We start from the raw sequence: 27,978 nt of genomic DNA, 5'->3' as shown, positions 1-27,978 counted from the left end.
GAAACAGGAAATGGAGACATTTTTAACAGTGCGGATTAAATCTGAGCAGGCCTACCATTTGCTTCATCTCTGGAATTCTGGCTCAATAAAGCTCCCCACGTGGTGGTCTGTTTAATGTCTTGTCTCTCTAGTGTTCGTTTCTTGGCCTCCACCAGCTATCCAATCCAGCGTCCTGAACAGTTGTCTCCTGGGCCGGTGAGTCCTGAAGCTGACCTCTGTGGGGAGTCTTCCAGGCACCACATATTGGTTTTGTGTCCGTATGAACTCTACTTGCTTGAGTTGTTGGGCCTATGGCACCAAGTCTGAAGGACACAGCAAAACAAGGATTTAACCAAAACCAGATGCAGCAATGTCCTCCCAGATCATCCGTTATGCTTTGAGTTAGATCTCCCTCAGATAGTCATGCTGCAAGCGGGCGGGGATGTCTGTTTGTTTGTTTGTGAGAGACAATCAAAGCGTTGCTATTCACAAATATGTTTTATTTCTGGCTGAGAACTAATGCCTTGGTACAGATTGAACATTTGTGTTTCTATTTCTGCAAGTGTGATTTCTAGAATTATTTATAAATGCTAATTAATGGATAATCCTACAACTGACATACAGTGTAACGATAGATAAGTGTTTTTAGATAAGTCTTTTTAAATGGCAGTAAATCTTTGTCATAACAACATGCAATTTGAGCCAACCAATTTCTACTTTATAATGATATCATTGTTACAGCATACCTCTGCTCACCCCTTACAGCTAGACATTGAGTAAGCACGCAGGAGCCTGCTGGTTATACTATTAGCAATACAGATGAGAGATGTCTGCATGTCTGTAAAGTCAACCTGTAATTATCATGGCTGTGTGTCCCCAGACGAGAGACTAAGTCAGATTTATAGATTTATTCTGTCTTCAAATTAGCATCATGCCTCAGATTCCAGCATTTCATCTTGCAGGCTCCTGGAATGTTTTGAGAGTGAAAAAGGGAATCATTGTAATTCACAAATACACTTACCAAAAACCACCATCTGTAAAGTAGAACTGAAGACGCCTCAATATGTGAGCATTGTGTTTAAAAAGCATGTTAGAAACCTCAACTAACTGCAGCAACCTTTTATTTTTGAAACAGTTGAGAACTTTTACTTAAAATTGGTATCTCAATCTGTGCGTTGTTAGGAAAGAAGTAATCCATGCTACTGTACGAGAAGTCAACTGCATCTGCATTAGGACTTTTGCTTATTTAGGATTTGTGAATGTTTTTTCCTGCTGCATATAAATGTGTTACCGCCACAAGGCACAGTTCCACACACCTGCATTCATAAATAGCTCCAATGTTCCACATCAAAAATATGTACTGAATATTACACTGTATTGCATATGTTTATTGATTGATTGGAGTGGCACAGCTTTCATTACAGCCAACCTTAACTCTTGCTTTCAGAAAAATGTTTTATTTAATCAGATATTCCAGATATTCTTATGTATTGCACTGATACTCCTGTTTCTTGCGATGTTACTTCTGTGCTGCATTTTAAAGGGGAACATTGTCCTTTTGATTCCACTGCCTAATTTGACAGTTATAGTTACAAGTTGAAATGAAATGAATGATTTACATTCAAAACATATGATCAGCTTACCGTATAAAATATGGTCCATTGCTTGAAGTGACCACAAAGAATTTACAGCCCTTAAATTAACTCCACATTTATTAACTGAAGCATGATACTAAGACATCAATGTTATATTTAAGTGGGAAATCTGAATACTTCAACTGTTGAAAAAGTACTGATTAGAAAAATCACAAAGTTTCACAGGGACGCATGCAAATTCAGATTTTCTCCTGTGCCACATTTTACAACATAGAACACCCACCCCTATTTTACTGAGCTTTTGTGTGTCCTGCTTTCACTTTAAAACTACTCCCAGAAGCACTGTAAGCCTCTAATTTTTTACAAGCATATTTAATCTGTGTGCTTGTTATAACTGCACGTAGAGGAATGCAATTTTTTTTAAGACCGTGTTTACAAGTGTTGCCTTACCCAGCTATACTGTAGTGCTGCAATATATCCACTCCTGTTCGTCACTATGCTGTCGGAATAAGTAAAATTCCAGCATATATTATGTGATAGCTGCTCTCTGTTTGAAGTGAAGTGTTTTTTCCACAAGGAGTAAATACATTCCTCAACTGGCTTGTCCTGGATTGATCTCTGCTGACTCAGAAGATTGCATAGCTACCACGCATCTAATAGACAATGCCCCCAGGCTTACTTCTGTGCACCTACATACAGTACATGTGCAGACGGCTTTGTGTGGACAATAGTGTTTACAGTTGAGCCCAGTCTTTGGAGTAGCAACACAGAATCTCATTTGTGCTTTGTTTCTGCACACTGCAGTGTGCTGCTGTCAGCAAGAAAGAGAAGCATTAATCTTATAAAGTGCAGGTGATAAATTTTGCCTAAAAATATTATGCCTTCTTTTCCAATGCTTAAAATCACAGTATAGGATTGATATAAATGTCAGATCTAATATAGCTGTACTATACTATAAAGTATGGCAATATTTTTTTCAGTACAATTCTGGGATTACTTGATATATTCCCATCTGATTTGAATTTGATAGTCAGACAGCAAGAAGATGTAAAACCATAAGCTATGGTGCAGTTGTGTGAGCACTTTTAAATGATTATCCTAAGACAATACTGCTAGTGAACTCTGGGAGCAGGCCTGGCTGCCTGTGCTTCAGGCTCTATTATGTCTGGTTCAAGTCAGCGTCCTGCTCATACATCTTTCTAAAATTATACACCACAATGGAGAAAAGCGGCCACTTCTAAACAATGTCAAAAATTCTGATTTCGACCCCCCCCCCCCCTTTTTTTTTATCTTGTTATTGTGTTACACAGGGACTGAAAGACGAGTCACAGCATTATGAAATCATGTGAGGAGGGCAATTATCCATCACAAAAGCCCCACAGAAAAAAAATAACCCACCGGCTGGAGAAGACAACAGAGTCTTTTGTTTGCCCTATTGTCAGTGACACAGTGCCGAACTCCTCCTCATAATGGCTTGTTTCTCCAGTGAGCCGTCTGCCTTTATCAGGCTTACTTTGTTCTCGACAGCAAGTAAACTGAGTTTCTGAGACACATAATGGGCAGCTTATGTATAAGCTCATTCAGGTTGCGATTGGCTATTATGACCCCCAGATTTGAGTCATGGCCAGTGCTGAGTTAACATATTCCTCCTCACACTGTCCGTATACATGACACACAGCCATTTCTGTTATTGACATTTGCTAGAGTGACGGCATCATGTGACCGGGGGCGTCATGTGACTCCCCAGCCTTGTAGTGGAGTTCAGTCATCATCAGTACGAAGTAATTATAATGCTGACTTAGCAGTTCAGCCACTTGAACTCTGTTGACCTTGGCCTAGCAGCTATTGTAAAATGTCTCAGCTGTTGACAGCTGACCACACAATGACAGGGTTTCTAGCGGCCACAACTGCTGTGTACACTACAAACTGGACACTGAGAATAAGTAGAGGTAGAGTCGAAACAGGAACATCACCAAGGTCCTTGCTCGTGATCAGGGAGTCTTTGATAAGTAGCAGCCACTGTACTGCAAGTCTCACTTCAGGTCTTAGTGGCTGGATCTGTCCGCACCTTTAACACAGCATGGCCTATATAAACTAGACAGCAGGACTTGTGGAGGACCAGTGAGCTACAGAGAAGTACCATAAAGTTTCAGAGAGGTGGAGAAATACTGGTATGTATGCCAAGTAAGAAAGATATATATATGTCCACCTCCATCTACTTAGCACACAAATTAAACCAACTTGTCAGTGAACATTTAGAAATCATCGCTCGGGTCTCAACGGGCCTTGCTGTTTGAACTGCAGTGTAGGTAGGCACTGTTTATCCTGGATCGCGCCCTTGATTAAAATGAGGAATGGAGGAAAAAAGAAATGGCTCAGACTCAGTGGTCAGCCACAGCCTCCTCATTGCAGCCTCCACCAATGATCTGACTTTCCCCTTTTTGCAATTTTATGTAATCACAACTCCAAGAGCTATTTTTAATGTGTGTTTAGGTTGTGCGCGCGCCATTCGATATTAAACATTTCCCCTTATTACTTAAAGGCCGACTTTATTTTCCCTCAAAGCTGTGACTCCAAAAACAGCTGTCCAGACACCACAAGAAAGGGCCTTAAGTCACTGGTAGACGTAGATACCACTGGTGGAGTGCAAAAGAAAAATATCTACTTTTCATTAAGATTACACTACAGCGTACCTTACCAAACAATTCACATAGAACGTCAACATCTCTCTGGCGCTGCAGCATTGTTGATTAAGTTCCATGAGTTTTGGGACCAAGTTGAAATGAACTTCTCCGTGACTCTTGCTTGATTCTCCGGCTGCAGGTCAGCAGCACTGTAAGGTGATATTTATGTTCACACCAGCAGCCAACAGAAGCTGATTGCAAGTGGTGTTTGATTTCCAATGAAAGCACGTTAATTCGGGCTTAGCCGCAGTGTAAACTACCTTGGTGTTTTACAGATGTCGCCTGTTAAAGTGAATCACTGTACCTGCCTGTTTGCCCCAGCCAGGCCCTTTTGATGCCTCTCCAGAGAGAGTACACAACACGAGCCAAAGGGGCTATTAATAAGCCCTTCCTTTTCTAATACTGTAATGCCTCCACGTGTGTAATGTCTGCTGTGGGCTAATTATGTCACCTCATTTTTAGCTTTCGCAGAGAGACGAATACAGACAGCCTCACAGCCTCAGCCTGAGTTAATTTTAACTCATCTTAGGAATCATTATCCTCCAATATTTTTCCAGAGATACTCTGTTGCAAGAAATAATTCTCTACGAAAACAGTCCACTGCGAAGTTCATCTGCTGCGACAAAGCGAGGAAAACAGTCTGCCGTGTCCGGCAACACTACTTTACACGCACCTCTTTAATAGCATGTATAATTTTAAGCATGTTCCAACACATGATACCTCTATTATGTTTCTTTGAGAGCTTGTGATAACAAAGTGAGTCCATTTGAAGGTGTGTGGTCCTGAGCAGTAGGAGAGAGAGAGAGTGTCTGGCAGGGTGGGCCATCTACCACAGTCTTCAGGGCAGACCTTGGCCAGAGCTCAGAGTATGGCCAAGCTCTTCAACTGCACACACACATATACAAGTATAGCAAGTGTACTTTGCGGCCACCAGTGGAGAACCAGTAATAAATGAAATATTATAGTCACATCATATTCCAGCCTTTAACATTATTACCTTCATGTTGAAGCATTTTATTTTTTTTTTGACAGCAAGGAGTTCATATATTACAAAATTGTCTCTACAGCACAAATGAAGACCTTTTGAGCTGGCAGTAGTATTTTTTTTTTTTTTTTTTTTTTTTTGGGTGGTTGTAAAGAGCTCCCTGTTTTTCAAACATATACTGCATGTATAGTTCAAATAGATATGTTAAAGCCATTAAAACAAGCTATTAAAACATGCCATTTCACGTGGACTCCAGATCACCGACTCCATTAGAGTTGGCTCCCCTCATGGTATAATTACTAAAATTCTTCCAATCAGGCTGGAAAAAATTCAATAAATAGCCTTTTAACTGAACAATTTTTTTATTTGCCAAATATCCCAGAACCATTCTTTTAAAAACAAAATCCAAACCTTTAATTTGCATGCTTGCTGGATTAGATCTGGAATCTTTAGGCTTGCTTGTAGACAAGAGCAGCAGTTGTGGTCAAGGTCCCACTGATGGAAAAGGTTTGTTGTAGTTTTCCTAAGGTGGGTGAACTGCTGACCTGAAGGAGAGTTGGGCAAGTACAACAATATTTAGCCAACTTTAACTAAACTTTGTTACTGTATCTGGGGAAAGCATCATCCATTCCTAGTAGTTACAGTCTTTACAGCTCTTAAAGTATTCATGCAGCGATATATGAGACTACATCATCATCGCAGTTCAGATTTTCGCCATCAAGGTTGTTTATCACATGCCATGCCACCCAAGAAGCTATGTTTCCTGCCATATGAGTGGGGTTTGACATTTATGCTTTATTTTTCATTCCATGTTTTAGATTCAATCACGATGTGCAAATTATATTCCCATCAAACTGCGTATAATTTACTGTGGCTCAGCGGAACTCACAGCGTTGCTGCTCTCTGTCCTACAGTTTAATGCTTCTGACAGAAAGCAGCCATTTGCAGGAACCTAAAAATTTTTTTAAACATAAACTTAAATATTATTCTTGAAGCACTTCAGTATCAAGTACCAGTCTAATCCTTATGTACACTGTACTCGTGATCCAAAGCATATACAGTCAAACAATTTTTAAGGAAGGCCATAGTGTGTATATTTAGCAAGACGGTAAACTGCATGGGTGACATGATCGATTAAATCTCTGAATGTAAATAGGTAATGTATACGCTTCATGATATTCAGTGTGTTTGCAGCATTTGAATAGCTCTTCCCTAAGGATTCTATAACATGTGCTGCAACTCAAGAGGCATGTTCTTGTTTTAGACAGCAAATATTTACAAAGCACTGGGCCAAGGAAAATGTTTCCTGCACAAAAATAAGGTAGGTGGCAAAGACTTGTGGAAATGCTGTTGTACCGTGGAATTTAGGCAGACTGTTTGTATTTCATGTTTGACGTTTTTATTCACTCACTGTGTTAAGGTAATCAAGATGTGAAATAAGCCATTGCTAAAAAAACAACATATTTAGTTTTAATATTTAGACTGATATTTTTTTTTTTGGTTTCTACCGTAGCTAATTAATCAGGCAAATTAATTTCAAATGTTTTATTATTAATATTTTATCTTTGATTTTTTTTTGTAATGGAAAATCACTTGCATTAAATTCCATAAATGTTGAATCCATTTACATCATCCATTTACAGAATATTGATTTTGTGGGATCTCAGGCCTATGGTGTAGATAATAATCTGCTGTCTTCTTAAACATGCTTCCATAACTGAAGCATTACTACATTTAGATACTTTAAAACAAATCATCAAATGTTTCAAAAATCCAAACCTTGTCTCCTTAGATATTCTAAAACAGTATAGTGCTTTATTGTGTAACATCTTTTCACAGTAGAAACAACTTGCAAAACATATTTTCTTAATTGTCTTTCTTGCCTGTTGTGTCTTGCCTCACAATAAGTATTGGTTTTATTTGACCAGGTTTTGGTGGTGGTATAAATATATTTATCTATATGGAAATATGATATATATAAGTATATATATATATATATATATATATTGTAACTTGAATGGACCGCTCCTTTAAATCACAGGCTAGAATCAAAATCAAACAGTGATAAATTTATTCTAATTGCTGATTAAAAGGTGGAAAATTCCGACTGGCGGTAACACATGACAGAGCCTGAAGCGCTGCTTAGTCATGCTTAGCCACTGGCTAGTTCCAAGATGACTGAGGTTCTTTAACACTTCACAACCTGACTGACCTCCCAGCTTCATTCCATACATTCCTCTTCTTCTTTACGAACACCCCGTCTGCATTTTTGAGCTGTTGTAACAAACACCTGTGATCTGTGATCAAAGATGAGCTGCGACACTGTGCCAGGACCTGTCAGGGTGTGTACCGAACGTATGTGTGTGGGAATCTGTGTGTGTGTGTGAGTGTGTGAGGAGTGGGATGATTCATCCTTGATTGTCATGAGTTGCCTGCACTACACTCCATGTTGGCAGGCTATTCTTGCAGTGTGTCTGTGTGTCTCCAAGTGTTAGCGAGACTGTGAGAAGGCATCTCTTTCACAGAGAAGACAGGTGGCCATGATTTATGGCCTCTTACAGGAATTGCCCCCATCTCTCTCACTTCTCTGAGAGCCAATTAAATCTCAGCACGGGCTTGCATGTGTACATGCACATGCTCACACACTGTTATCACGGTAATGACACAATAATAGGAGTACCGGCTGTGACACAGCAACCTAAAGTGTGAAACAGGAGAAAGAGGAACATTCAAGCGGCAAAAAAGTAACGTGAAGCGGCTCTCCAGACATGCTCCTCTGTAAATAAGCAGATTATCACACCGCCTCTGCTCTCTCTTCACACACACGCATGCAGTCTTTCTGTCTCTCTCCCCCATTCCCTCTGCTCCACATGCATACACAGACAAACACACAGGCTCTAACACACACACCCAGTCTCACACCGCCAGCCAGCCAGCCATTCGCTCCTCACTCACACCCTCAAATCTTACCAAGCTCTGCGCTCCCTGCTCAGAGGCAGACAGGAGCAGCACGGCAGCCTGGCAAAGGAGTCGAGGCAAGGAGCAACAGAATCAGATAGAGAGGGAGAGACATAGAAAGAGAGAGGGAGGGGGATAAAAGAGTGAAGGGAGAGGAAGGAAAGCAGAGAGAGTGCTGTTCCCCATATGCTGAGGAGGCATGGGCGGTTGAACAAGCTGCCCCCACTGAAGCCTCCTGACTCATGGGAGCGTCAGACCTCGATCCCCCAGAGAGCCTGGAAACGCTGCAGAACCACGCTTGAGAGAGAAGGAGGGGAGCCAGAGAGGAGAGAAAAAAAAAGTCCAAAGAGAGGAGAGGGAAGAAAGCCACAACGGTAGGCTGTCCCACTCGACTGCTGTGCCGTGATGACGTCAGAGGGCATGTGACCCAGGCTCTCCAGTGACAGCACATGGAGGGCAGGAAAGAGACGAGTTTTAAAGCTGGTGCCTTTTGGGTTGTGTGAGGGCTCTGCTCGCCTCCCAAACAACCACAGAACCACAGACGTGCGGCTCGGGGTTGGTGTTTGAGGACGGCCTGGAGTGTAAATGGTTAATCGTCGCGGGCCAGCACCAGTCACAAGGACGGCGCTAAGCGAGTAAGTACGTTCCAACCACACTCGCCAAGCAAGCAAGTCCGACACCATCTGATCTATCCGCAAAGGCGATATTTGCCTCTGCAATTTTTTTTCTCTATAAAACCAGACCTGGTTGTTACTTGTGGTCATCTAAATAGTTGATACGTAAAGCATGTCTTGTGGATGGCTTTTCCATTTTTTTTCTTCATGACATGCTGCATGCTCTTGGTTTAGGACGTGTCAAGGGTCACGGAAACCACAGAGGAACAAAAGTGGGGCTTGCTGCAACCAGAGGCAGCTATGGCATCTAACAGCCTTTTCAGCACAGTGACACCATGTCAACAAAACTTCTTCTGGGGTGAGTACTGTTCTGTTGGTCTCTGTTGTGTCTGGAGTTGGCTTAGGGGCTCGGGTCATGGTGAGAACTTGGGGTCAGGTGTTGAGGTTTGGACAGAGGGATGAAGGGGTCTGGGTGAAGAGGGTAAGGAAGTTGGATCTGATGGAATGGATTTGGGTCCAGATGAGTGGAGGGGATCAGCCGAGGTCACTGAGTACTCTGCTGTCAAGGTCCAAGCTTTTGTGGTGGAAGAAAGACCCAACTGTCATCAAGGTTATTCGTGGTGCGCAAATACAGAAAGAAAAAAACTCTCCACATTTAGAGATTCCAGTATTTACTCTACGTGATGTTTATAAATATTTCTGAAAGCGGGAGATGACATGTTTGTGCAACATACCCTTAGATTTACAAAGCAATACCATTGTGGAACCAAAAACAAAAGCATGGGTGATATTTTTGACGAACGTAAACAGACGCTGCACGAGAGAGTTTACATTTGAGCATTGAAACAAGATGTGGGGATTACTGGATTGTGTGTATTGGGTGTCTCTGTTGCGCGTAGGGAAGAAGTATCGATTAGTTTGCCAAGAAAGGTCTGGAATCGCTTCCTGACATCGTTCAGTTGCGCTGCTGTCATTAATTAATCAGTGTCGATTTCCGCAGCCCCCGGGGAGCATCTAATTGGCAGGCATAAATCTACATTGAACAAGAAGTTGCTCCATGTAGGCTTCCATAATATGAATCCATAATTCAAGTGTATATAATAAATTGAAACTCCTAACTACCACATTATCCTGACTTATTGCTTCTTTGTAATTTACTAATATGAGAGACTCTTAACTATGTTATATTAAAAAAAAAAAAATAGATTTTTTAGTCATGTAATGAAAACCCTCATAGAACATATTGCCCGACAATAAAAATATTTTTATTTATTAAGTCTCAAAAACTTGTAGAATTATACTTTAACGTTCAGTTCATTCTTGATATTTATTTTCATCTTTGTTTGTACAGTCCAGTATTCAACATTGCCCTTGGCTCCTGAAGTGTCTTCATAGGAAGCTGTAAAACCACAATAGACTCGAGACTTGTGAAACGGTAGCAGTGTCAACTTTATGATTTTCAATTACCTGTGAAGGCCAACTTACATGCTTTAGTTTGCGGCCTCTGTTTTGGGTTTGCTGTATTCTATTGTGACAGTTTCTTTACACAATCTAATTTAAACAGCAAAATAAATTATGTTTTAGGTTTACCAGATGATTTTTCAAATTTAAACAAACATTGCAACGCAAGAAATAGACAGGCTAAGTTTAATAGATCCTCGCCCCGCCTCTCCGCTCTGGTCCCCTGTCCAAATCAAATGTTTAAAAGATGTTTTTAAGAAGTCGTGGTCAGACACAGCTGTTCTGGGCTCCGGCTCCGCACAGAAGCAGGGTGGCTCCTAATAAGCTCTGAAAGCCCGGAGAGAGTGAGCGTCTTCTACCAATCACCACCACCTATTACCATGTTAACCCCCTGACCTCTCGCTGTGTCTCAGGGGTCGGAGCGCGGGAGAGGAGAAGAGCAGCGTTGCAGGAAATTGAAAGCATGTTGTAGCACAGGCAGAGGGTGAGAGAATAGCAGATGTGTGCAGATGTTCAGGTGGAGAGACACAGAGAGAAGATAATCGTCGATGGAGTCTTGTATTAAATATTGTTGATTGATGTTGTGCTACGGCTCACTGATGTTGCCCCTGTTTATGAACATCTGGGCAGTAAATCTGTCAGTACAACCACAAAAAGTCCCCTTGACGGCGCAGTGTGATTTTGCAAGACCTCCAGTGCTTTCTGTTGTATTTAGAATTTAAAACAAATAAATGTAGTGTCCTGCTCTGTGTCAGCACTGGTAAAAATTAAGGTTGGCATATTGAATGTTTTAGTTTTGATCAGGCAAAAAGAGGATCTGTGATTGAGTGAAACTGGGTTTTAATTTTGAGTGCTGCTTAAACTCCAATAGGTGGAAATTGAATATAATTGAACACATAGCTCTTAGATTTGAACACATATATTTACATCTGTTAATCATAATTCTTTACCCTCATCCATTCCTCACAAGTTAAATCTATTTGGGTGACAAAAAAACATGCCATAACTGAGCTCAAGTCTTGGCTTTTTGTTGACTTTACATAATTTTCTTCATGTTCTCCTGCTCCAGTGTTTCTCCTGGATCCGTTTGTCCATCATCGGCTGAGAACACAAGTTACAAAATATTGTTTTGTTAGTTAGAAAGCCACATTACTCATTCTCTCTGTAAAGTCGCTTGTAAGGACATTTTTCATTTGCGACTGAGAGCACATTCCCAGTTATAAATTGTGCCGACTTGAGGGAGAAACATATATTCCAAATTGAGAAAAGGGTGCTCATTAAAATTTGTCTTGGCATTTACATCAAGCAGTTTTGACTTAATTGCCTCAAATACATTTTTTATAACTCCTCATACTGGCAGATTTGATGGGGAGGGCAGAATAATCTTCAACATGTGTGGCACCCACTCAACCACCATGCCTCTCTGGGGAACATTTAACTCCCTGTTTTTTCTATTAAAAACTTAATTACATATAGACAATTAAGTCATGGGAGCAATTATTGTTTGGTAAAGTTGTGCAGTTACAGTATTGGAAAAAAAAAAAAAAAAAGTGCTTACACAGACGGACCCAAATCAACACGATCAAAAGAAAAGCAGGACGATGTGGGTAAATATCTGAAGACTCCGGGCGGAAAACATTCCCCAAAGAAAATCTCAGATAATTTGCAGGGAAACCGTATATGTATTTGAGAAAGGCAGCTTCTGTTGCATAAGTGTTGCCTTAGATCTTACCACAGGCCTGCTTCTCAGAGACATCTTAAAAGTGAACCAGACATCCTCCCTCCCTGCCCCCCCCCCCAGCAAGGGAGAGACGTGAAGCCCGCTCATCAATAGGTAATTTGAAAAAGCCAGGGGGAAAAATCTGAGCGCTTCACTGGCTGCTACTGTGCAGTGCAGACTCTTCCCTCAACCCCAGGCTCAAAGGAACTCTATTTAGCAATGCTTAATTGTACCTCTGAGGCAAACATGTTATTTAATCCCAGCAGGGTCATATTGACGGACTAAAATGGTGCTGTGTGTGTTTGGGCTTACATTAATCTACGTGATTCCTGAGGGTAATCAGGGAGGTGCAGAGTGTTAATGTGATCAGTGTTTAATCAAAAATAGATTAATTGGTATGTATTTTCACCTAAATGTACTAACGGTTAATGGTGGGTTGATTATGGCCTTAAATGTAGGCTGTAGGCAGTTATTAAGGTCTAAATGAGAGTGCCTTGGGAACGCTATAACCCGTGCAGAAAGTGCATCTTTCCCACAGCTGAAGACGTGAAAATTGTGGCGAAAGTTATGTTTTTCCTCTTAATTTAGAAAAACATTTGCATCACCATAGGTCAGATTTTTAACCACTTTAGCTTAAAGTGTGATTTTTTAAAAGCACAATTTCCGCCAGTGAATCAATCAAAAAGAGTTTAGAGAGAAACCCTGACTCAGAGGTATTAGTCCTGTAGTGTCAACAGGCAAACTTTGTAGTCTAGTCCAGAACAACTGTGAACTACTGATTCACGTACAATATCTGGTTCTCCTCCTTGCAAATTAAGCAGTGAAGAGTAATTGAAACATGCAACAAAAGGAGTGAGATTGCTGTAATTTGGAGACTGCCTCAACAGACGGAGAATACACAGGGCTGTGGGGCGAATAACACTGTTATGATAAGGCAGCCTGTCCATTGACTGTACATTCTGTAGGATTCTGCCTGTTTAATGCGTTGATAAAAGACTGAAAAACAATCTTGTCAAAGGGGCGATAAAACCCATTTGTTAAACTTTATAAGTTAACATTGCTGCTTTTTTTTTTAACCAGGCTTAATTTTAGTATCTAATACCTTTGCAATGTTTACTCAGGGTACAAGCCAAATTAGTGTGGATTTTTTAGATAGCACTTCATTCTCATGCTCTGCGTAGCAATGATTTTTGAATGCACCACAATTACCAGGTAGCTTAATGCCATTGCGTTAGCTGGTGAAGCTTTTAATGCAGCGCTGTGCTATTTTCACACTTAACAAGATCCTGCAGCCCTTCATCCATTTCAATTGCATCATGCTGGGTGAATTACTGTTATCCGATATAAGCCCTCAGAGAGGAAGTAACTACCTAACACTTTGAAAATTGGTCTATCTTGGAACCAGTTCACCCTAATGAAACAGAACACCAGTATTATAACCCAGACCCATATACCTCTTTCACTCTGGTCTCTGTTTTATGTCCTTTCCTCTTGTTCTGTTCCATTCAAGCATTCAGGTTTTATTTTAGTTATTTAAGTCAGAAGCATAGTCAGACCACAAGAAACCTGAACAGTGTTGTTTAGCATTCCCTCGCTTTCCTGCAAAGCGGCTGCGACGGCTTCGCTTCCGCGCTCCATGTTTCTATAAGGGGGAAATATGGAGTGTCGACCCTGCTGGATGTTTGGGTTCAGTCTGTAACGACGTGAGTGAGAGCATGGCCACAGCACCAACACAAGGCCTTATCTGTTCTGCCCCACACTGGAGAAAAGGGGAGGTTTTTCCCTTCTTAGTTTAATCTTAGAGGAATGTGGTATCCCCTCTGACTCAGGCCGGACTCCCAAATGTATAAACTTACTTACCAGCAGGTCATGAAAAGAGCAGCATGGGTTGGATGTGTTAGCTGTATTTTTGAAGCAGTACTGATTATTTACATGAGGTAAACATAATGTGTCGGAGTGTAAACACAGATTGGTTGGATTTTGCTTAATTTTCAAGGTGGAGGTGAAACAGGATGAGTGAAGGAGCAAGAAAGACTTACTCCAAGCTCTGACTGTGATCAATAGCCTGGCAACACATCAGTGGAGCTGTCAGAAGGGATGAGCACCTTGTTACAACGTGTCTTCAGACGTTGGTATCAGCCCTCGCTCATTTATCACTCAACACGCATTTAGAAAACACTTGTGGAGAAATTTAGTATCTTTAAACAGGAGTTTGGTATGTAGCAGTGTCACAGAGTAATGACAGTGGGTTTTATGGTTGCTGATAGAACTGCAAAGAGTTTATAGGTGTACAGGACTGTGTGTGTGTGTGTCTGTGTGTGTGTGTGTACTTCATAAAGGTGACTGTGACAAGAAGATCTCTTTGCTTGATTAATGCTCTCACTCAAACTGGCACCTGGAATCAATCCTCTTTCCTGCTGCTTTTGTCGCATGTGCTCCGTGTGTGTTTTGTGTGTGCGTGTGTGTGTGTGTGTGTGTGTCCATGTGCGTATGCATTCCATACACTGTGTCTTTAGAGGGGCAAAGGGTGGGTGTTGAGCAGGAGGTGCAGATGGGACCAGAGGACCTGGAGCGGAAGAAAAGAAAGGTGTGTGCAGAGGAGGGAACAATAGATGGGCATGCACTGAAGGCTATGGGGTGTCATTAATAACACACGGGCCCCATCTCCTAATTTCCTCAAATTACCTGCCCACACAGCGGGCCCCCCGCCAACATCAAGGTGTGAACACAGCAGATCAAATACACCTGAAAATCATGCTGCCCACCCACTCCACAACGCCCACACAAGCCTTTTATGGAGGCCAGACAACTCTGAGCGCTGTTCGCAAGGAGGAGGTTTGCTTGTTTGTTCTTTCATGTGAGAGTGAGGGATAAAACGTGAGAAAATTACAGAGCGAGGAAGAAACATTAAAAGTAAGAAAAAGAGCGGAGTAAGTGATACAGAGGAAGAGTCATACAAAGGCGAGGATCAGTTTGCACTCATGAGGCATCCAGTAAGAGCAATACAAAACTGACTCTTTCAAATCAGCTCCCATATGGCACTGCGAGGGTGGTCATTCACCACCATCTACCCTCCTCTTCTTCCTTCTTCCCTTTTCTTCTTCCTTCCCCTTATGTCCTCCCTCCATCCTTCCCCTCCCACCCACGCTTTCAGGGTAAAAAAAGTTGATGACAAACGTGATGGGGCGGCAATGCATTGGTCACCACAATAATCAGAGTCACCAGCACCACCTGTGGCAAACACACACACACGCGTGTGTGTGTGTATGGAGACATATTCCAATGTGTGTACAGAGCACTGAAATTAAATATGCCCCAGAGACACAAAAGGGGCCAGGAGAGTGTGTGTAGGTGTGTGTAGTGGGCTGCTAGTCTTTGAACTTTGAATAGTGTGTGAAGCTGATCTTGACAAGGCTCTAGGGAGAGAAGGGCAGCTAGGAAAGGTAGCTCTCATTTGTAAAGTGGCCTCTGGAGTCCAAAAAAAAAAAAAAAAAAGAGATGTGAGGACAAGCATGTAAATAATTGGAATTAAGAAATGGAAAAAATATCAGGTTATGCAGTAACAAAATACTTTAATATTTATAGGCAGTACAGAGACATTTAACACTTCACGCTACAGAATAGTTAGAAGCAGACATGTCCAAGCTTTGACTACAGTAAATACTATTTCTTTCTCTTAAGACTGTTGAGCTGCTGCATTAAGGAATGATTTATAACAGTACAATATAGCTTTAATTATATTTAATTATACGGCATTGCACATTGTATTGAGTTACAGTGGATTTATTCATTGTTTACATGCATGTAGAAATCACTCACAGGCGGTTTTCAAAACTGTTTAAGCTCATTCATAAATATAACAATCAAGATAATACACCAGACATGCTTTAATTGATTACTTGACTTAAATGCATTTTGTATTACACTGTTAATCATTCATTGTTGTGCAGGAGGAGTTATAGTTGCTGACAAGACCTTAAAACTACACCACAGTGTGTTATAAATCATTCATTAAGCATTTATATACAGCTTATAAATATTAAATTAGGGGTTAATATAAGATGTCTACCAACATTGCTCATTGCTGCAAATTTCCCGAAGCCTGCATGACTCGTGCTGTGAAAAAAAGAAAAGTTTTGAGCAATTTCTGCTTGTACAGCAATGTTACAAAACTGCAAACCCCCCCCCCCCCAAACCCCATGTTACATCTCAGGGTGGTTCAAAGCTCTTTCCTGTGACTGAGGCTTGACTCTTCGGAGAACTTGTAGCTGCTGTGTTTTATGTTGATCCGTGAGCTGTTCCAGTTTACACATTTTCAATCCAATCATACTGCTCCGACAAGCAGCTCTGAGCGATCAAAGTCTATATACATACATATTTTCTGATCCTCGCTGGGCTGTGCTGTCAGTCTGGAGCTGAATCCTGTCACTCACCCAGACAGCTGCCCTTTTACAGTCGTCTAGTTCATTTTGTTGTCGCTGTTTTAAAGTTTTCCGTCAACTGTTGCACTGTTCATTCTATTTTCTGTCTTTCCCCAAAGGAAATAGGTCTCTCTCCCTCTCTCTTTCTCTTCTTTCTTTCTCCTTTTTGGACGAAGACCAATAACGGGCCTTTTCCACTTCACTCCTTCTGATGCTGAATGAGCAAAGGAGGATCCCAGAGGAGCGGGAATATTTTATTAGAGTGATATTTTGAAAGTTCCTCTCCTGCTCTGTCTTTCTTCCTCTCTCGTGATGGAATTTTAGGATGCTGCAACAATTCTGTGTGTGAAAGAAAAGAGCAAAGGCAATTCAAAGTTACAGCTAAATGACAGGCTGGGAGCTCCGCTCTTTTGAATTGTATTGTTTTCTTTTTATTCCTGCTTGGGAGGAGAATTGTTGGGGGGAAGGAAAAAAAAAAGCCCAATTGGGACAGAAAGCGAGCAGTTTAGTCTCAGGAGAATTACACTTGGCACAAACAAAAATAGCAGTCATTTTTTTTTGCTGACAAACACTTTTTAGTGCGAGGGTGGTTTTTGTCATGTTGGGCTCTTTTTGTTTTTTTATTCATGACAAAACTAGCACTTCTGGATGGAAAAGGTTGAGTGAATGTATACTGCCTCCCTGTTTTACTGTAGCTTAAAATAAAAAAAATGAGAAAAATACGATAATGAGGGATGTCAGAGTTCGGGTTAATTGAAAGCACTGGTTCTGTAAAAAGAGAAGCGTAATAAAAAAACATGCATAAAATGGTCATTATAATACCAGTTTTTCTTTACCCATTTTACAAAATATCACTTTCAGCACATTACACACATGAGTACACCTACACACATGCACACACAGCCAGACAGATGCACACGCCCTTTTCCTGCAGGACCCTGCAGATGCAGCAGAAACAGTGGAACTGGTCTCTCTGGTAAACAAACAGTGAGAGGCTGCTGGGAGTCTTCACTGGGCCTCCAAATTATAGTCTGGTTAACCAAAGTCTCAGAGCCAGCCCCTCTACTGCTACACACACATACATACTGTATATACACACTCGCATCACATATATATGTTCACATATGCACATGACCCCTGCACATGTAAGCCACTATGGAGGCGTCATTAAAAAGCACATATACAATCAGGTTTCTAATGGGACCTTGTCTGCACTGCAGTTGAGCTGAGGGTAAAGGATTTTATAGACATAAGAGGAACTGAGAGAGAAGCGTACCCTGAAGGCCCATCATAAATATTACCCAATCATCAGGCTCACAGTGGGAGGTGATTACTGATGAAAAAGCATCCCTTGCGATGTATACACAGGTTTAATGTTTACAACTTTTAACCCTGTGTACCTGTTTTATGATTTGAGGGTTTTCCTTACTGGTAGAAGCTGCTGGAGAGCTGTGTGATGATGCTTTGTGGTTTTTAAGGAGTCAAATAGTTGCCTGTTTTGCAGGAAAGTTGCTAAAAGAGACTAATTGGGTGGAAGACTTTCTTTTTTTTTCAGCGATAGCTCAGTGAGAGGATGTTGGGTTGTTTAGAGCTTCTTTAATTGTCTGTAAGTTCTGCAACTACTGGGGACAGTTTTCAGTCTCCTGAGGATGTGAGAACACATCAGAATGATCTATGATGCCATAAAATGCAGTTAAAACATTTTAAGATGATCAGTTCTGGTGAAATTATTTGCCATAAATCTCATGCTTCCAGTGCAACAGCATATTCCAAGCGGACAATTTAATTGTCAACCCGAGACCACATCCCAACAACCCCATTGCCAGAGAGGGATTTTTTTATGTGTGTGATGTTCAAATTCTCAGCTTTGCCATAATGCAACACCACAGAATAGATTGTATTTGAAGGACAGCGTTTCACAATGTAATAGATGTTCCCCGTGGGACTCGGCAGCCGATGAGTCTCCTTGCTAAGGACTCGATTTAGGCGCTATGAAGCTGGCGTCATCTGCGTCTCAGCTAGGGGCAGAGCAGACATGACATGAAAAGGCTCTGTCCTGAAATAACCGTTAAGTTCTGAGTATATGTGGAAAATACGGGGTCATAGGTCACATAATCAGACAATAGTCATTTATCTTCTGTGAAATCATGCTTTCCCTCAACTTTCATGATGTTTTCTTTCGATGAACCCACTTTTCCAAAGATGACTGGAACTGATTTTGTCTGAGGACATCTCAGGCTGGAAGCCATGAAAGTGAACTCCATCCACCCGTCTCTTTTTCTCCCCCTCTACACCCCCACCTTGTTGTGAGTCATTTCTGACCAGTAGCCTAATAAGCTCAGTGTAATTACAGGCTAAGGTTTGAGGCAAAGGCCCATCTCTGAGTGAGCTGCATCAGCCGTGACACTCTCGGCTTAATTCTTTTAACTCATTCAGCGCATGGAGCACAAGCATGTTAGGATTCTCAAAATTTTCACAAGCCGCGGCTTCCTGGGGCCATTTTGACATCTTAATGGTTTGGAATTTGATCGAGTATGTATGGCTTCAGGTCACAGAGTTCAGGGTCAGTGTTTTGGAGTGGCTTCGAGTTGGACTGTGATCAGGAAGACATGAGGAAAAAGAGAAAAGAGAGCAAGATCCAAACCCTCGGAAGTTGAGTGCTGTTGCTCGACGTACACCCGGTGCCGTGGCTGCTTGCGGTGTCTGGCCAGTAATGTTTTTTTTTTTAATTTCCTGTTTATCTGATTGGCTGTTGTCTCAGCACTGGACATATTGCTTTGACTGACAGTTTTGATGTTGGTTACCCCACAGAAATAGAGCAGTAATGCAATGCAAGGACTTTTCAAGAGACTTATTCAGTAAAAGCCATTCATGATACCCATCCTGTGAAGATGGCCAAGCAAAACAGATATATATTTAATCCATTTCAATGCTCCAAGACAGAAAATATATATGGTACATTTCCATGCGTAGGTTTACTCCAACTTTGGTTAAATGTTTATGTCTGTGTGCAATTGAGCATCCATGGTGGACTTTTTCCCCTCCATCTGGCACTAGTCTACCGCTCCTTACATCAATTTGGACCCAGTGCACTCGGACATTCCTCTGCCCTGTCTCCATGCATATACAAACATATACCCTTTCCTCTTGTGTCCTTCCTATCCCTCACCATCTCAAGCCACTGCCAGTCCTTCCTTACCTTCCTCCAGTGTCAGCACAGAAGCAGTGGAAATGGTCGAGTGACAGACGATAGCCCCCCTGCGAGTGCTAGTCTGGGCCACTGCCTGTTTGCCTCTCGCTGCATAGTCACTCTATCTATTTTGCCTGTGCCTCCTTGCCTCACATAAATCATCCTCAGTCGCACTACATGGACAGGGAGAACAGAGAAATCTACCCCTATAAATCTGGTATTAGTTTTACCTCGCATAATGAACACAGGGCTAAACGGTTCTGGATACATGAGAACAGCATGTCTTGCAGATGTACTATAAATATTTTGATACTAGTCGGCTAGTTTGCAGAGGGGAAGTAGACCAGTGGAATACACAGAGGAAGAGAAAAGTGTAAAGTGGAATGTTGGCCTAGCCCAAGTGTCTGTATTGTCTTAAGCACCTACAGAGGGTCTTGGTCCAAGAAAAACGCTCTTTACAGGGTTCCTTTTCCCAGCCTTAGTCCGGTACCACTCCTGGACACGCTGCGCTTCCTTTGACCCAATCTTTCAAACTGGTCTCTAAGGAGGGGAGCTCATTGTTTGATTAATAGCATGATCAGATGTGATTGAGTGATAGATGGTTTAAAGGGAAAACCAGCACGCCTTATGGGACACTCTGGGATGGAGTCTGGGAAAGGGAGCACCAGGGAGGGTTTGATTGGTGGAACACTTAAATTAAAGTGAAGGACTAATAATAGCATAGCTAATGACACAAAGACTGCACACAAAGGGTGGCCTAATATGCCTGGTGACTGTGAAGATATTTTGTTACTAGCCACGTGAAGAGAAATTGTAACACACACATAGTCATGTACAAAAATGGAAAATCCGAACCCCCTTTTTGGCATGTTCTTGGTCTCAGCCCCAGGCACTGTCACCTTACCCCATCAAAGACCTATACACCCACATACACACATGCACGGAAAACCTACAAATGCACTCTTACTGCACACATGCACAGTTTGAGGGCTGTGACAGCAGGTGGTGTGTGACACATCAACATCTGAAGGTTCCCTGGCAGACACTGAAAGAGTTCTCAGCTCTCTGCCCCGGTCGCTCAGATCTATCATTGGGAACCTTTAATGGCAACCTTCATCACATATTACTGCTTTATTTTCTCCTCTCCATCTCCCAGCCCACAGAAGTTCCTTTTTTGTTCCTATTTTTAAGTACAAGTGATCTCAATTAGGGACCTCCATGAAGGCAGTAGGCGGCAGACAGTCAGAGCAGTAAGAGCAGAGAGGAAATTGTCTTTATACCCCTCGCCCCTCCCGCCCTCTCTACCCTCCCGCCACAAGCAGCGAGCAGCTGCCCCCTCCATGTCTCCATGTCTTTCCACCGCTGCTCCCTACCATTTCAGGAACAGAATGAAATATCAGACAAACTTCTTCTGCATCTCTGACCGAAATATAAATACGTAAAACTCCATAGGCACGGCCACTCCAGCCATCTCAAACGTCTAAAAAACTTGGAATACACTCCGTGAAAATAGTTGCTTGGGGACACACAAACCACAGAACGTGCCGTCCCCGTCTTAACAGTTCACGGTGATGTCACGGGCTCAGTGACAAACACTCATTAAGGGCTTAGCTGTGATCTGGGATCAGTGCGTGGATGTGAGTCTGTGAGGTTGTGTCGATGAGGTCAGGAGAAGTAAAGTTTCTGCCTATCATCATCCTCCACTGCTGCCTAGCTGCTCCGCTAATTGACTGCCTGGTTGGCCAGGTACCAGCCCGAGTCTACATGTCTGCTATCCCGGTTGGTTTGGTTGACCGGCTATTAGACTAGATATTTGGCTTGTATTACTGCTGTGCTCGGTGGGCTTGCTGATTGGTTAGCTGGCAAGCTGGTTGGCTCGTCCTGCCAAACATGGAAACATCCCGTTAGAGCTGAAAAACTCTGGGCCTCGTCACAGCCCTCCTGTAGAAAGCTATAATTAAATGTCTTGAAAAATGCACCACTGTGAAATGGAGCCTTAATCCTGAGTTTTAAGTGGCTGTACTTTTCCTCTTGAATGATGAGAGTATACGGTTGTGAAAAGGAGAAGGCGAGCCGAAGAGCTGTATGATGAGACAATAATGTTGCTCGCCCGTGTTTTTATTATTTTTCTATAAAAGCTTAAGTGTGTGCATGGGCACATACAGCTGGGTGTGTCCTGCTTAAACTTTTGCAATGGACTGTTGATGTTCTCTTTGGCGTCAACACTAAGCTGAGTTTCCTAATGATGTGTTGTTAATAGTGATTACTCACAGGCCTCTGAGTGTGTGTTTCTGTGAATGTCAAAGATCAAGAGAGATGTAAAGAATCTGACACACAGTTATGAAAATACAAGGGAAGAGATAGATTCGGCATGGTTAGTTTGCTGACAACATTATAGACGGCATGTGTGTGTGTGTGTGTGTGTGTGTACATATTAGCGGTTCACACAGTCTTTGTGATTCCAAGTGGGAATGAGAACAGAAACTTTAATTACACGCTTGATATCTCAACAGGAAAATCAGTCAGAGTGTCAGCTGAGTTTGATTTTTATTGAAAACAAATAATTGAAACTGAGCAGCAGAAATACAATATTACCATAAATCACAAAACGCACATCCTTCTCAATGTGGTGTACTGTGGTTCCTCACTGTTAGTGACTTCTCCTACTGTGCAATGACTCCAAGCCAGTGTAACACAGTAGATGAATAATACCAGAGCTGAGACAGACAATCCAGCTGTGCACCAGGCGAGCAGCAGCCGCATTAAATGAACAGCTTTATGCTACATTCATTACTACATAATATTAAGTCTGTTAAGACTGAGCAGGATCAGTCAAATATCCTTGAAGTCCAATACTGCATCAAAGTTCCAGCCTTCACATTTGATCAAAACTTGATGCAGGACATTGAAACGGTGGAAGTTGTTTTTTTTTTTTCTTCTTTTTTTTTTTTTTTTTGATTGAACAGCATATTCTGGCACATTAACGCCTTCGCCGCTGTCTCTTTCACATGTCCAAGACATCAAACAGTGGATTTTAAATTCTGAGGTCGCCCTACACCTTTGAATAACAGAAAGCCAGACAGCGGGCTTTGCTGTATGAATGCGGGCCGTATCCTGTAGGGAGCTGGAAGACAGATGCTGGATGTACAGCAGAGAGGCAAAGCGGAGTCAGATGGGACAAACACTCTTTGATGAGCTGAGCTTGTCAGGGTTTAAAGTCACGGCTACACTGGGGTGGGTCGGGGGTGATTAGGATGGGAACATCAAGAGGCTCTTCCTACCACTGACTCTGATGGGACCATAACGGTGCAGAAAATCTGAATGTGAAACCGACAGCTCTACTGTTCTGAAACTGATATAATGTATTTGTTGCTACATTACATTACATACATTACATATTCATACAACTAAAGTGTGAACAACAACTATGCTACACCCATATACATTCATGTAATTAGGTTAATTCAATTTAGGCTCTGAAATTGAGTGAAAGGTAGTTACGCTTTCTTCCCTAACCTTTCCTAAATGAAATTCCACTAGGATTTAGGATGTTTTCCACATTACCTCAAATGTATTCCATGCTGAAAAAAAAAAAAGATAATATCAGAGCTGAAACTTAACTCTGTTGGAATAACTGGCTCCACGGTTCCTGCAAGGCCATGTTTATCACTATTACAGATTTAATTACTACTATTCACATTTATCCATCCATGAATTGTTAGTTGATCTTTGAGAATGTTGGACAATGTGAACCATATTTCTGGTGTTTGGGGCACACAGAGGGGAAGTGTAACTCAATCACTTTTTCACCCCCCCTTCCAGTCCACATGACGAGGTGCCAGATGCGTGTCAGTGCTTTCAGACTTTATATATCTATCCCTCCCACATCCTTACACACACACACATGCTAACAGACATGTCTGCATGTGCACACCCACATACATACATACTTATGAAAGACAAGAAGGCAGGTTATTTCAAGTACTAAAACTGTAGAACTGCGAATAAACCTTTTCTGTCTCAACACGGAACGCGTGCTGCTAAAAGAATAACGCTAAATACGATTTTACAGCATAGAAACAAGCCACAAAATCCCAGATAGAATCCAAATAACCTGACAAACAAGCCCAGGCTGTCAAAGGCCTTTGTCTTAAATACTGTAATAAAAGCCTGTTTAGGAGCAATAGAATAGGAACACAGAGTAGAAATCCGCACAGGGCTGTGTGATGTGGCACTCAGAAGAACTCATTGCGAGACTGATGGGTAATCAGGGCAGAGGGTGGGGTGGGTGATGAGAGCCGGCTGAGATACTGGAGCCTCTCAGAGAGAGCTCACGAAGGGTAGAGGATGCCCTCTACAGTAGACAGAAGAGGGGCAGGCAAAGCAGCGCTCCTCACTGACTGCCTTAAGAGCAGCAGAAGTATTAGACATTTCAGCACTAATAAGATCTGCATGAAATAGATTTTGGGTTTTTGTTTGTTAGTTTGTTTTTTAACTGATTTGTCACACCAGGTAGAAAGTTGTCCCTTTTTTAAAATAAGACTTTTGACACAATTTCAGATTTTTTTTGTTTTTGTCCTCAATTTAAAAAAAATAATAATTCTGAAGAGAAATATTTTGCATTCTGAAATTTGCAGTGGTGGAAAATGTTGAGATTCTTTATTCAGGCAGAAGCAGCGTTACATTACGTTAAGTACAGCTTTGAAAATACTGCATAAACTACAAGTACAGCATTATCAGTAGAAGTACTTTAAGTAAGGGGATGCAGAAAAATGCCCCCTGTAGCACTTGTTGAGTCAGTAGAATGTTATTATTGATGCATAATATATATACATAGTCTTTTACTGCTTTAGGTTAATTTTAATACTTAAAAAACACGTATGTGTACTTTTATTTATAGCAGTGCCTCGGATTTTATAAGATCATCATGTTTTTTTAGTATAAAATCTCAGTGTGCAAAGTTTTCTAATAAATGGAGGGCCAATACAGTCCTGATGTCCTGGAGTCAGAATATAATACCTATTACTAAGCGCAGAGTATTTTATAACACTGCAGTATTGTCGTTTTGAAATGAGGTTATGAAAAGTCATGCGTAAAAGCGCAAGTTCAAAATGATCCAGGGGTCGTCACTTGGTGCCGTTAGGTTTAGTTCACACACAGTTCAACACTGTAGCTGTGTGATCACAGCTAACAAGGTGAATCAGCTCCAACAAAGTGTGAAACAGATTCTTACACGAATGAGTAGAACAGCGCAGTCGGTTTTACAAGAAACGGCCACATGGGTGATGAAGTCTGGGTGAAGTCGAATACCTGCACACCTGCACAACAGCTCTCCCCTGCGACCGAGTGAAACTCTACGCCTGTGTCTCAACCTGACTCACCGCTCTCCGGTGACTCACTCGCTCCTACCTGATGGAGTGTAACTCACTTCTCACCCGAGCTCCGCTCTCTAAGGCACTTTGGAGCCCCGTATTGTCAGGACACAGTGGTAACACAACACGGACTACTGGACTGGTGCGTGTTTATTGACTGGAAATGACCGCTTCCAGAGTCGGGAGGGCGCGGATGGTCCAAAGGAGCGGTAGTATGTCGGTATGTAGCCTATACACCAGACTGACTCTGTGAATAACGACGGGACGGGACGGGACGGGACGGGGGGGGGGGGTGAAACGTAGACCCCGTGAGTGTTATAGACGCTACTCGGAGACCTGTCCGGTCGTCTGTACAGGCGTGATAGATTATGGCGGAGGGAATGGATCTGACTCCAGACACCACGTGTTGGAGTCGCATCAGCGCAATAATTGCTGGGCGCTTGAGCTATATAAACCACAAAAAGCCTGAGCACGGGAAACCCCAGCCTCCAAACACTAACCACATTTACGGCTGCAAAAACGGGATTCGTTTTTCCGCCTCCTTCATCTCACCGGCGACGATTTTTTTCTCTCCCCCCCTCCCTCGTCTTCATCAACCTTTTTAACCCTATATACAAAACCTGCGGCCCGGCGGACAGACTTTACGGAAAATATCTAGAGTTTGTAGGCGTCGCGGGGTTATAAATAGCTCTATTAGGTATTGTTAAAGCTTACTCGCTTCACTTTGAAAGCTTTCTTGTGTGTACATAGCCTGCGGGCTTTCAGTGAGCCTTTCAGTTTGGCACAAAGACTTCAATGACGCACCTGGAGCAGCGCTTTGACTTTTCACTAAGGGAAGACAAAAAAACTTTTTGGGGGCATCTGGGTTGCCTGTTCAGTTTTAGACCTGCTTTTCTTGCTTACTTTTTTTTTTTTTTTTTGGTAACTCTATAGCCTATTAAGCGCTCGGACATTTATTTGGTGTTATTTATATCCGCACATGGCTGACTACGCCTGCGTTATGGCGCATGGACGCTTCCCCCGAGAAGTTAGAAAGAAGGAGCTTGTCATTTAAAACATCATCAAGTTTTCGATTGTTGTTTTTTCTTGCCGGAGAAGTATAGTTTGCTTCGTTTGAAGGCGCCCACTAAAGTTTGTAGTGGAGAGGGTTTTGAAACGCGGTGTGCCTTCACCGACTCCCATTTTCCATTGGCAAACGCGCTGAGGTTCGGCGAGCTGCGGCGCATACACACAGTTTCGCCTAGTGTGTGTGAGAGAGAAAGAAATAGAGGAGCTGGGGAGCGTTTGGTGCCTTTTCTGATAATCCACGCTGTTGTGATGCGAATTCCCGTAGATCCCAGCGCCAGTCGGAGGTTCAGTCCGCCGTCCAGTAGCCTCCAGCCGGTCCCAGGGAAGATGAACGATGTGAGCTCTCCAGCCGGGCAACCGGACGCAGCGGCGGCCGTTCCAAGACTGCGTCCCCACGAAAACCGCAGCATGGCCGAGATCATCGCCGACCACCCGGCCGAGCTGGTCCGGACCGACAGCCCCAACTTCCTCTGCTCGGTCCTGCCCTCCCACTGGCGGTGCAACAAGACGCTCCCTGTCGCCTTCAAGGTGAGTCCCGACTTTTTGATGAGGGGCTAAAGTGAGAGGTGCGTAAACCACCGTGTTAATCTCTGCAGTCTGGAAAACAACCAACCACGAAGTTCATCCAAAAAAGTGATTTTAGAAAAGGTAACGCGCGGGTTTTCTTTAAAGATTCCCTCCCTGTATAGAGTCTTTTATTGATGGATATCGTTCATTTAGGATTTTCTTCTGTCCCATTTTACTTTTTAGTCGCCTGGAATTATGAAGCCCATGTGGTTGCGTGCTATTTTTAAACGCCTGCGTACACTTCACAAACAAAATATATAATTTAGAAATATTCCGAAAAATATTTTTAAACTAAAAGCACTGAAATAAAAGCAGAATGTGATGTTTAAAATCCCAGGAAAAAAAAAACGTTTCAGTGTGTCTACGTGTAAAAGACGGAAAGAAATCACGTGCATGTTGTTTTCTTTTTAGATTTTGTACACATTTTTATTTATTTTTTTTAAAAATCAGATAATGTAGTATAATATAATAATAACCTGCGAGTAATTGGAAGCCCTAAGGTGATTAATTGCATTTTTCTAAATTTGGCATTCAATATAGAAACAAAAAATGTATATTACGACCACAATGCGGCTAATTTTAACCACAATTTTAATGATAATACAAAATTATTGTAATTGGTCTTCACATGTTAAGCTTTGCTGAACATTTAATAAGCAGAAAATTTAACACGCAGCAAAGACTAATGGTTGATACAGTTCAGGCATCTGTAGGCACTTTTAAAGCCTTGACAGTTTTTTGCTCCCATGATATTTCACAGGAAAGGCCCCATTAATTACTTGACAGATATTATTTAAAGGACACATGAAAGAAACCAAAGTGGAAATTTGTAGCTGTAGCAAATTCAAGTATGACACTTTTTAAAATATATTTGATATTTAACTGTTCTTATTACCATGGCTCTGTAATTACTGCTGCTTTGTAGGCCTACTCATACTCTTTTATCTCCATCCAGCAATCTAAATGATAACACAAGGCCTCTGCGCGCATGTTTTTAGAACCGCATTATAGAAGTAATTCACATAATCACATTGAGCATGATAACAAACAGCTTTGGGAGGATGAATTTAAATCCATTTATCAACATTATTTGGTGGAGGATGCCGTGATGTAAAACAAGGTTGTCACATTAGCTAAATTAATTCTATTATGGGTGAAACTGAGATTCAAACTGAGATTTGATTTCACTCAGCTTGTTTTTAAACTAAAAGAAATTTATTCTTTTTTTTACAATTTTTCTATAAACATTTTGCTAATTTTCTTTAACCATGAACAAATGAGAGCATGCTGTCACAAAAATAGATACGTAGCTGGAGTTTATATTTAGTTTATATTGTGGCTCTGTGAAAAAAGTGTAAAAATCT

At 41.9% G+C, this 27,978-nt stretch overlaps 1 protein-coding gene across 5 annotated transcripts in view; it reads left to right on the top strand.

Moving 5' to 3' along the window:
- The first annotated feature begins 8,193 nt into the window (after nt 1-8,193).
- Nucleotides 8,194-27,978, top strand: part of runx2b (RUNX family transcription factor 2b) — a 39,615-nt gene continuing 19,830 nt past the window's right edge. Inside the window, exons 1-3 of one of the 5 annotated variants that reach the window (XM_026318808.2) lie at nt 8,194-8,836; nt 9,050-9,173; nt 26,313-26,575. In XM_026318808.2, the coding sequence (XP_026174593.1) occupies nt 9,116-9,173; nt 26,313-26,575 (321 nt within the window). In that variant the 5' untranslated portion in view covers nt 8,194-8,836; nt 9,050-9,115. Of the gene's footprint in view, nt 8,841-9,049; nt 9,174-24,905; nt 25,200-26,312; nt 26,576-27,978 lie in introns of those variants that run through there. The other 4 variants (XM_026318807.2, XM_026318804.2, XM_026318805.2 and 1 more) reach the window with 4 other exon arrangements.

This window comes from Mastacembelus armatus, chromosome 24 (assembly GCF_900324485.2).
Source record: "Mastacembelus armatus chromosome 24, fMasArm1.2, whole genome shotgun sequence".
NCBI classification, from domain to species: Eukaryota; Metazoa; Chordata; class Actinopteri; order Synbranchiformes; family Mastacembelidae; genus Mastacembelus; species Mastacembelus armatus.
This window is presented reverse-complemented; position numbering and strand designations above follow the sequence as displayed.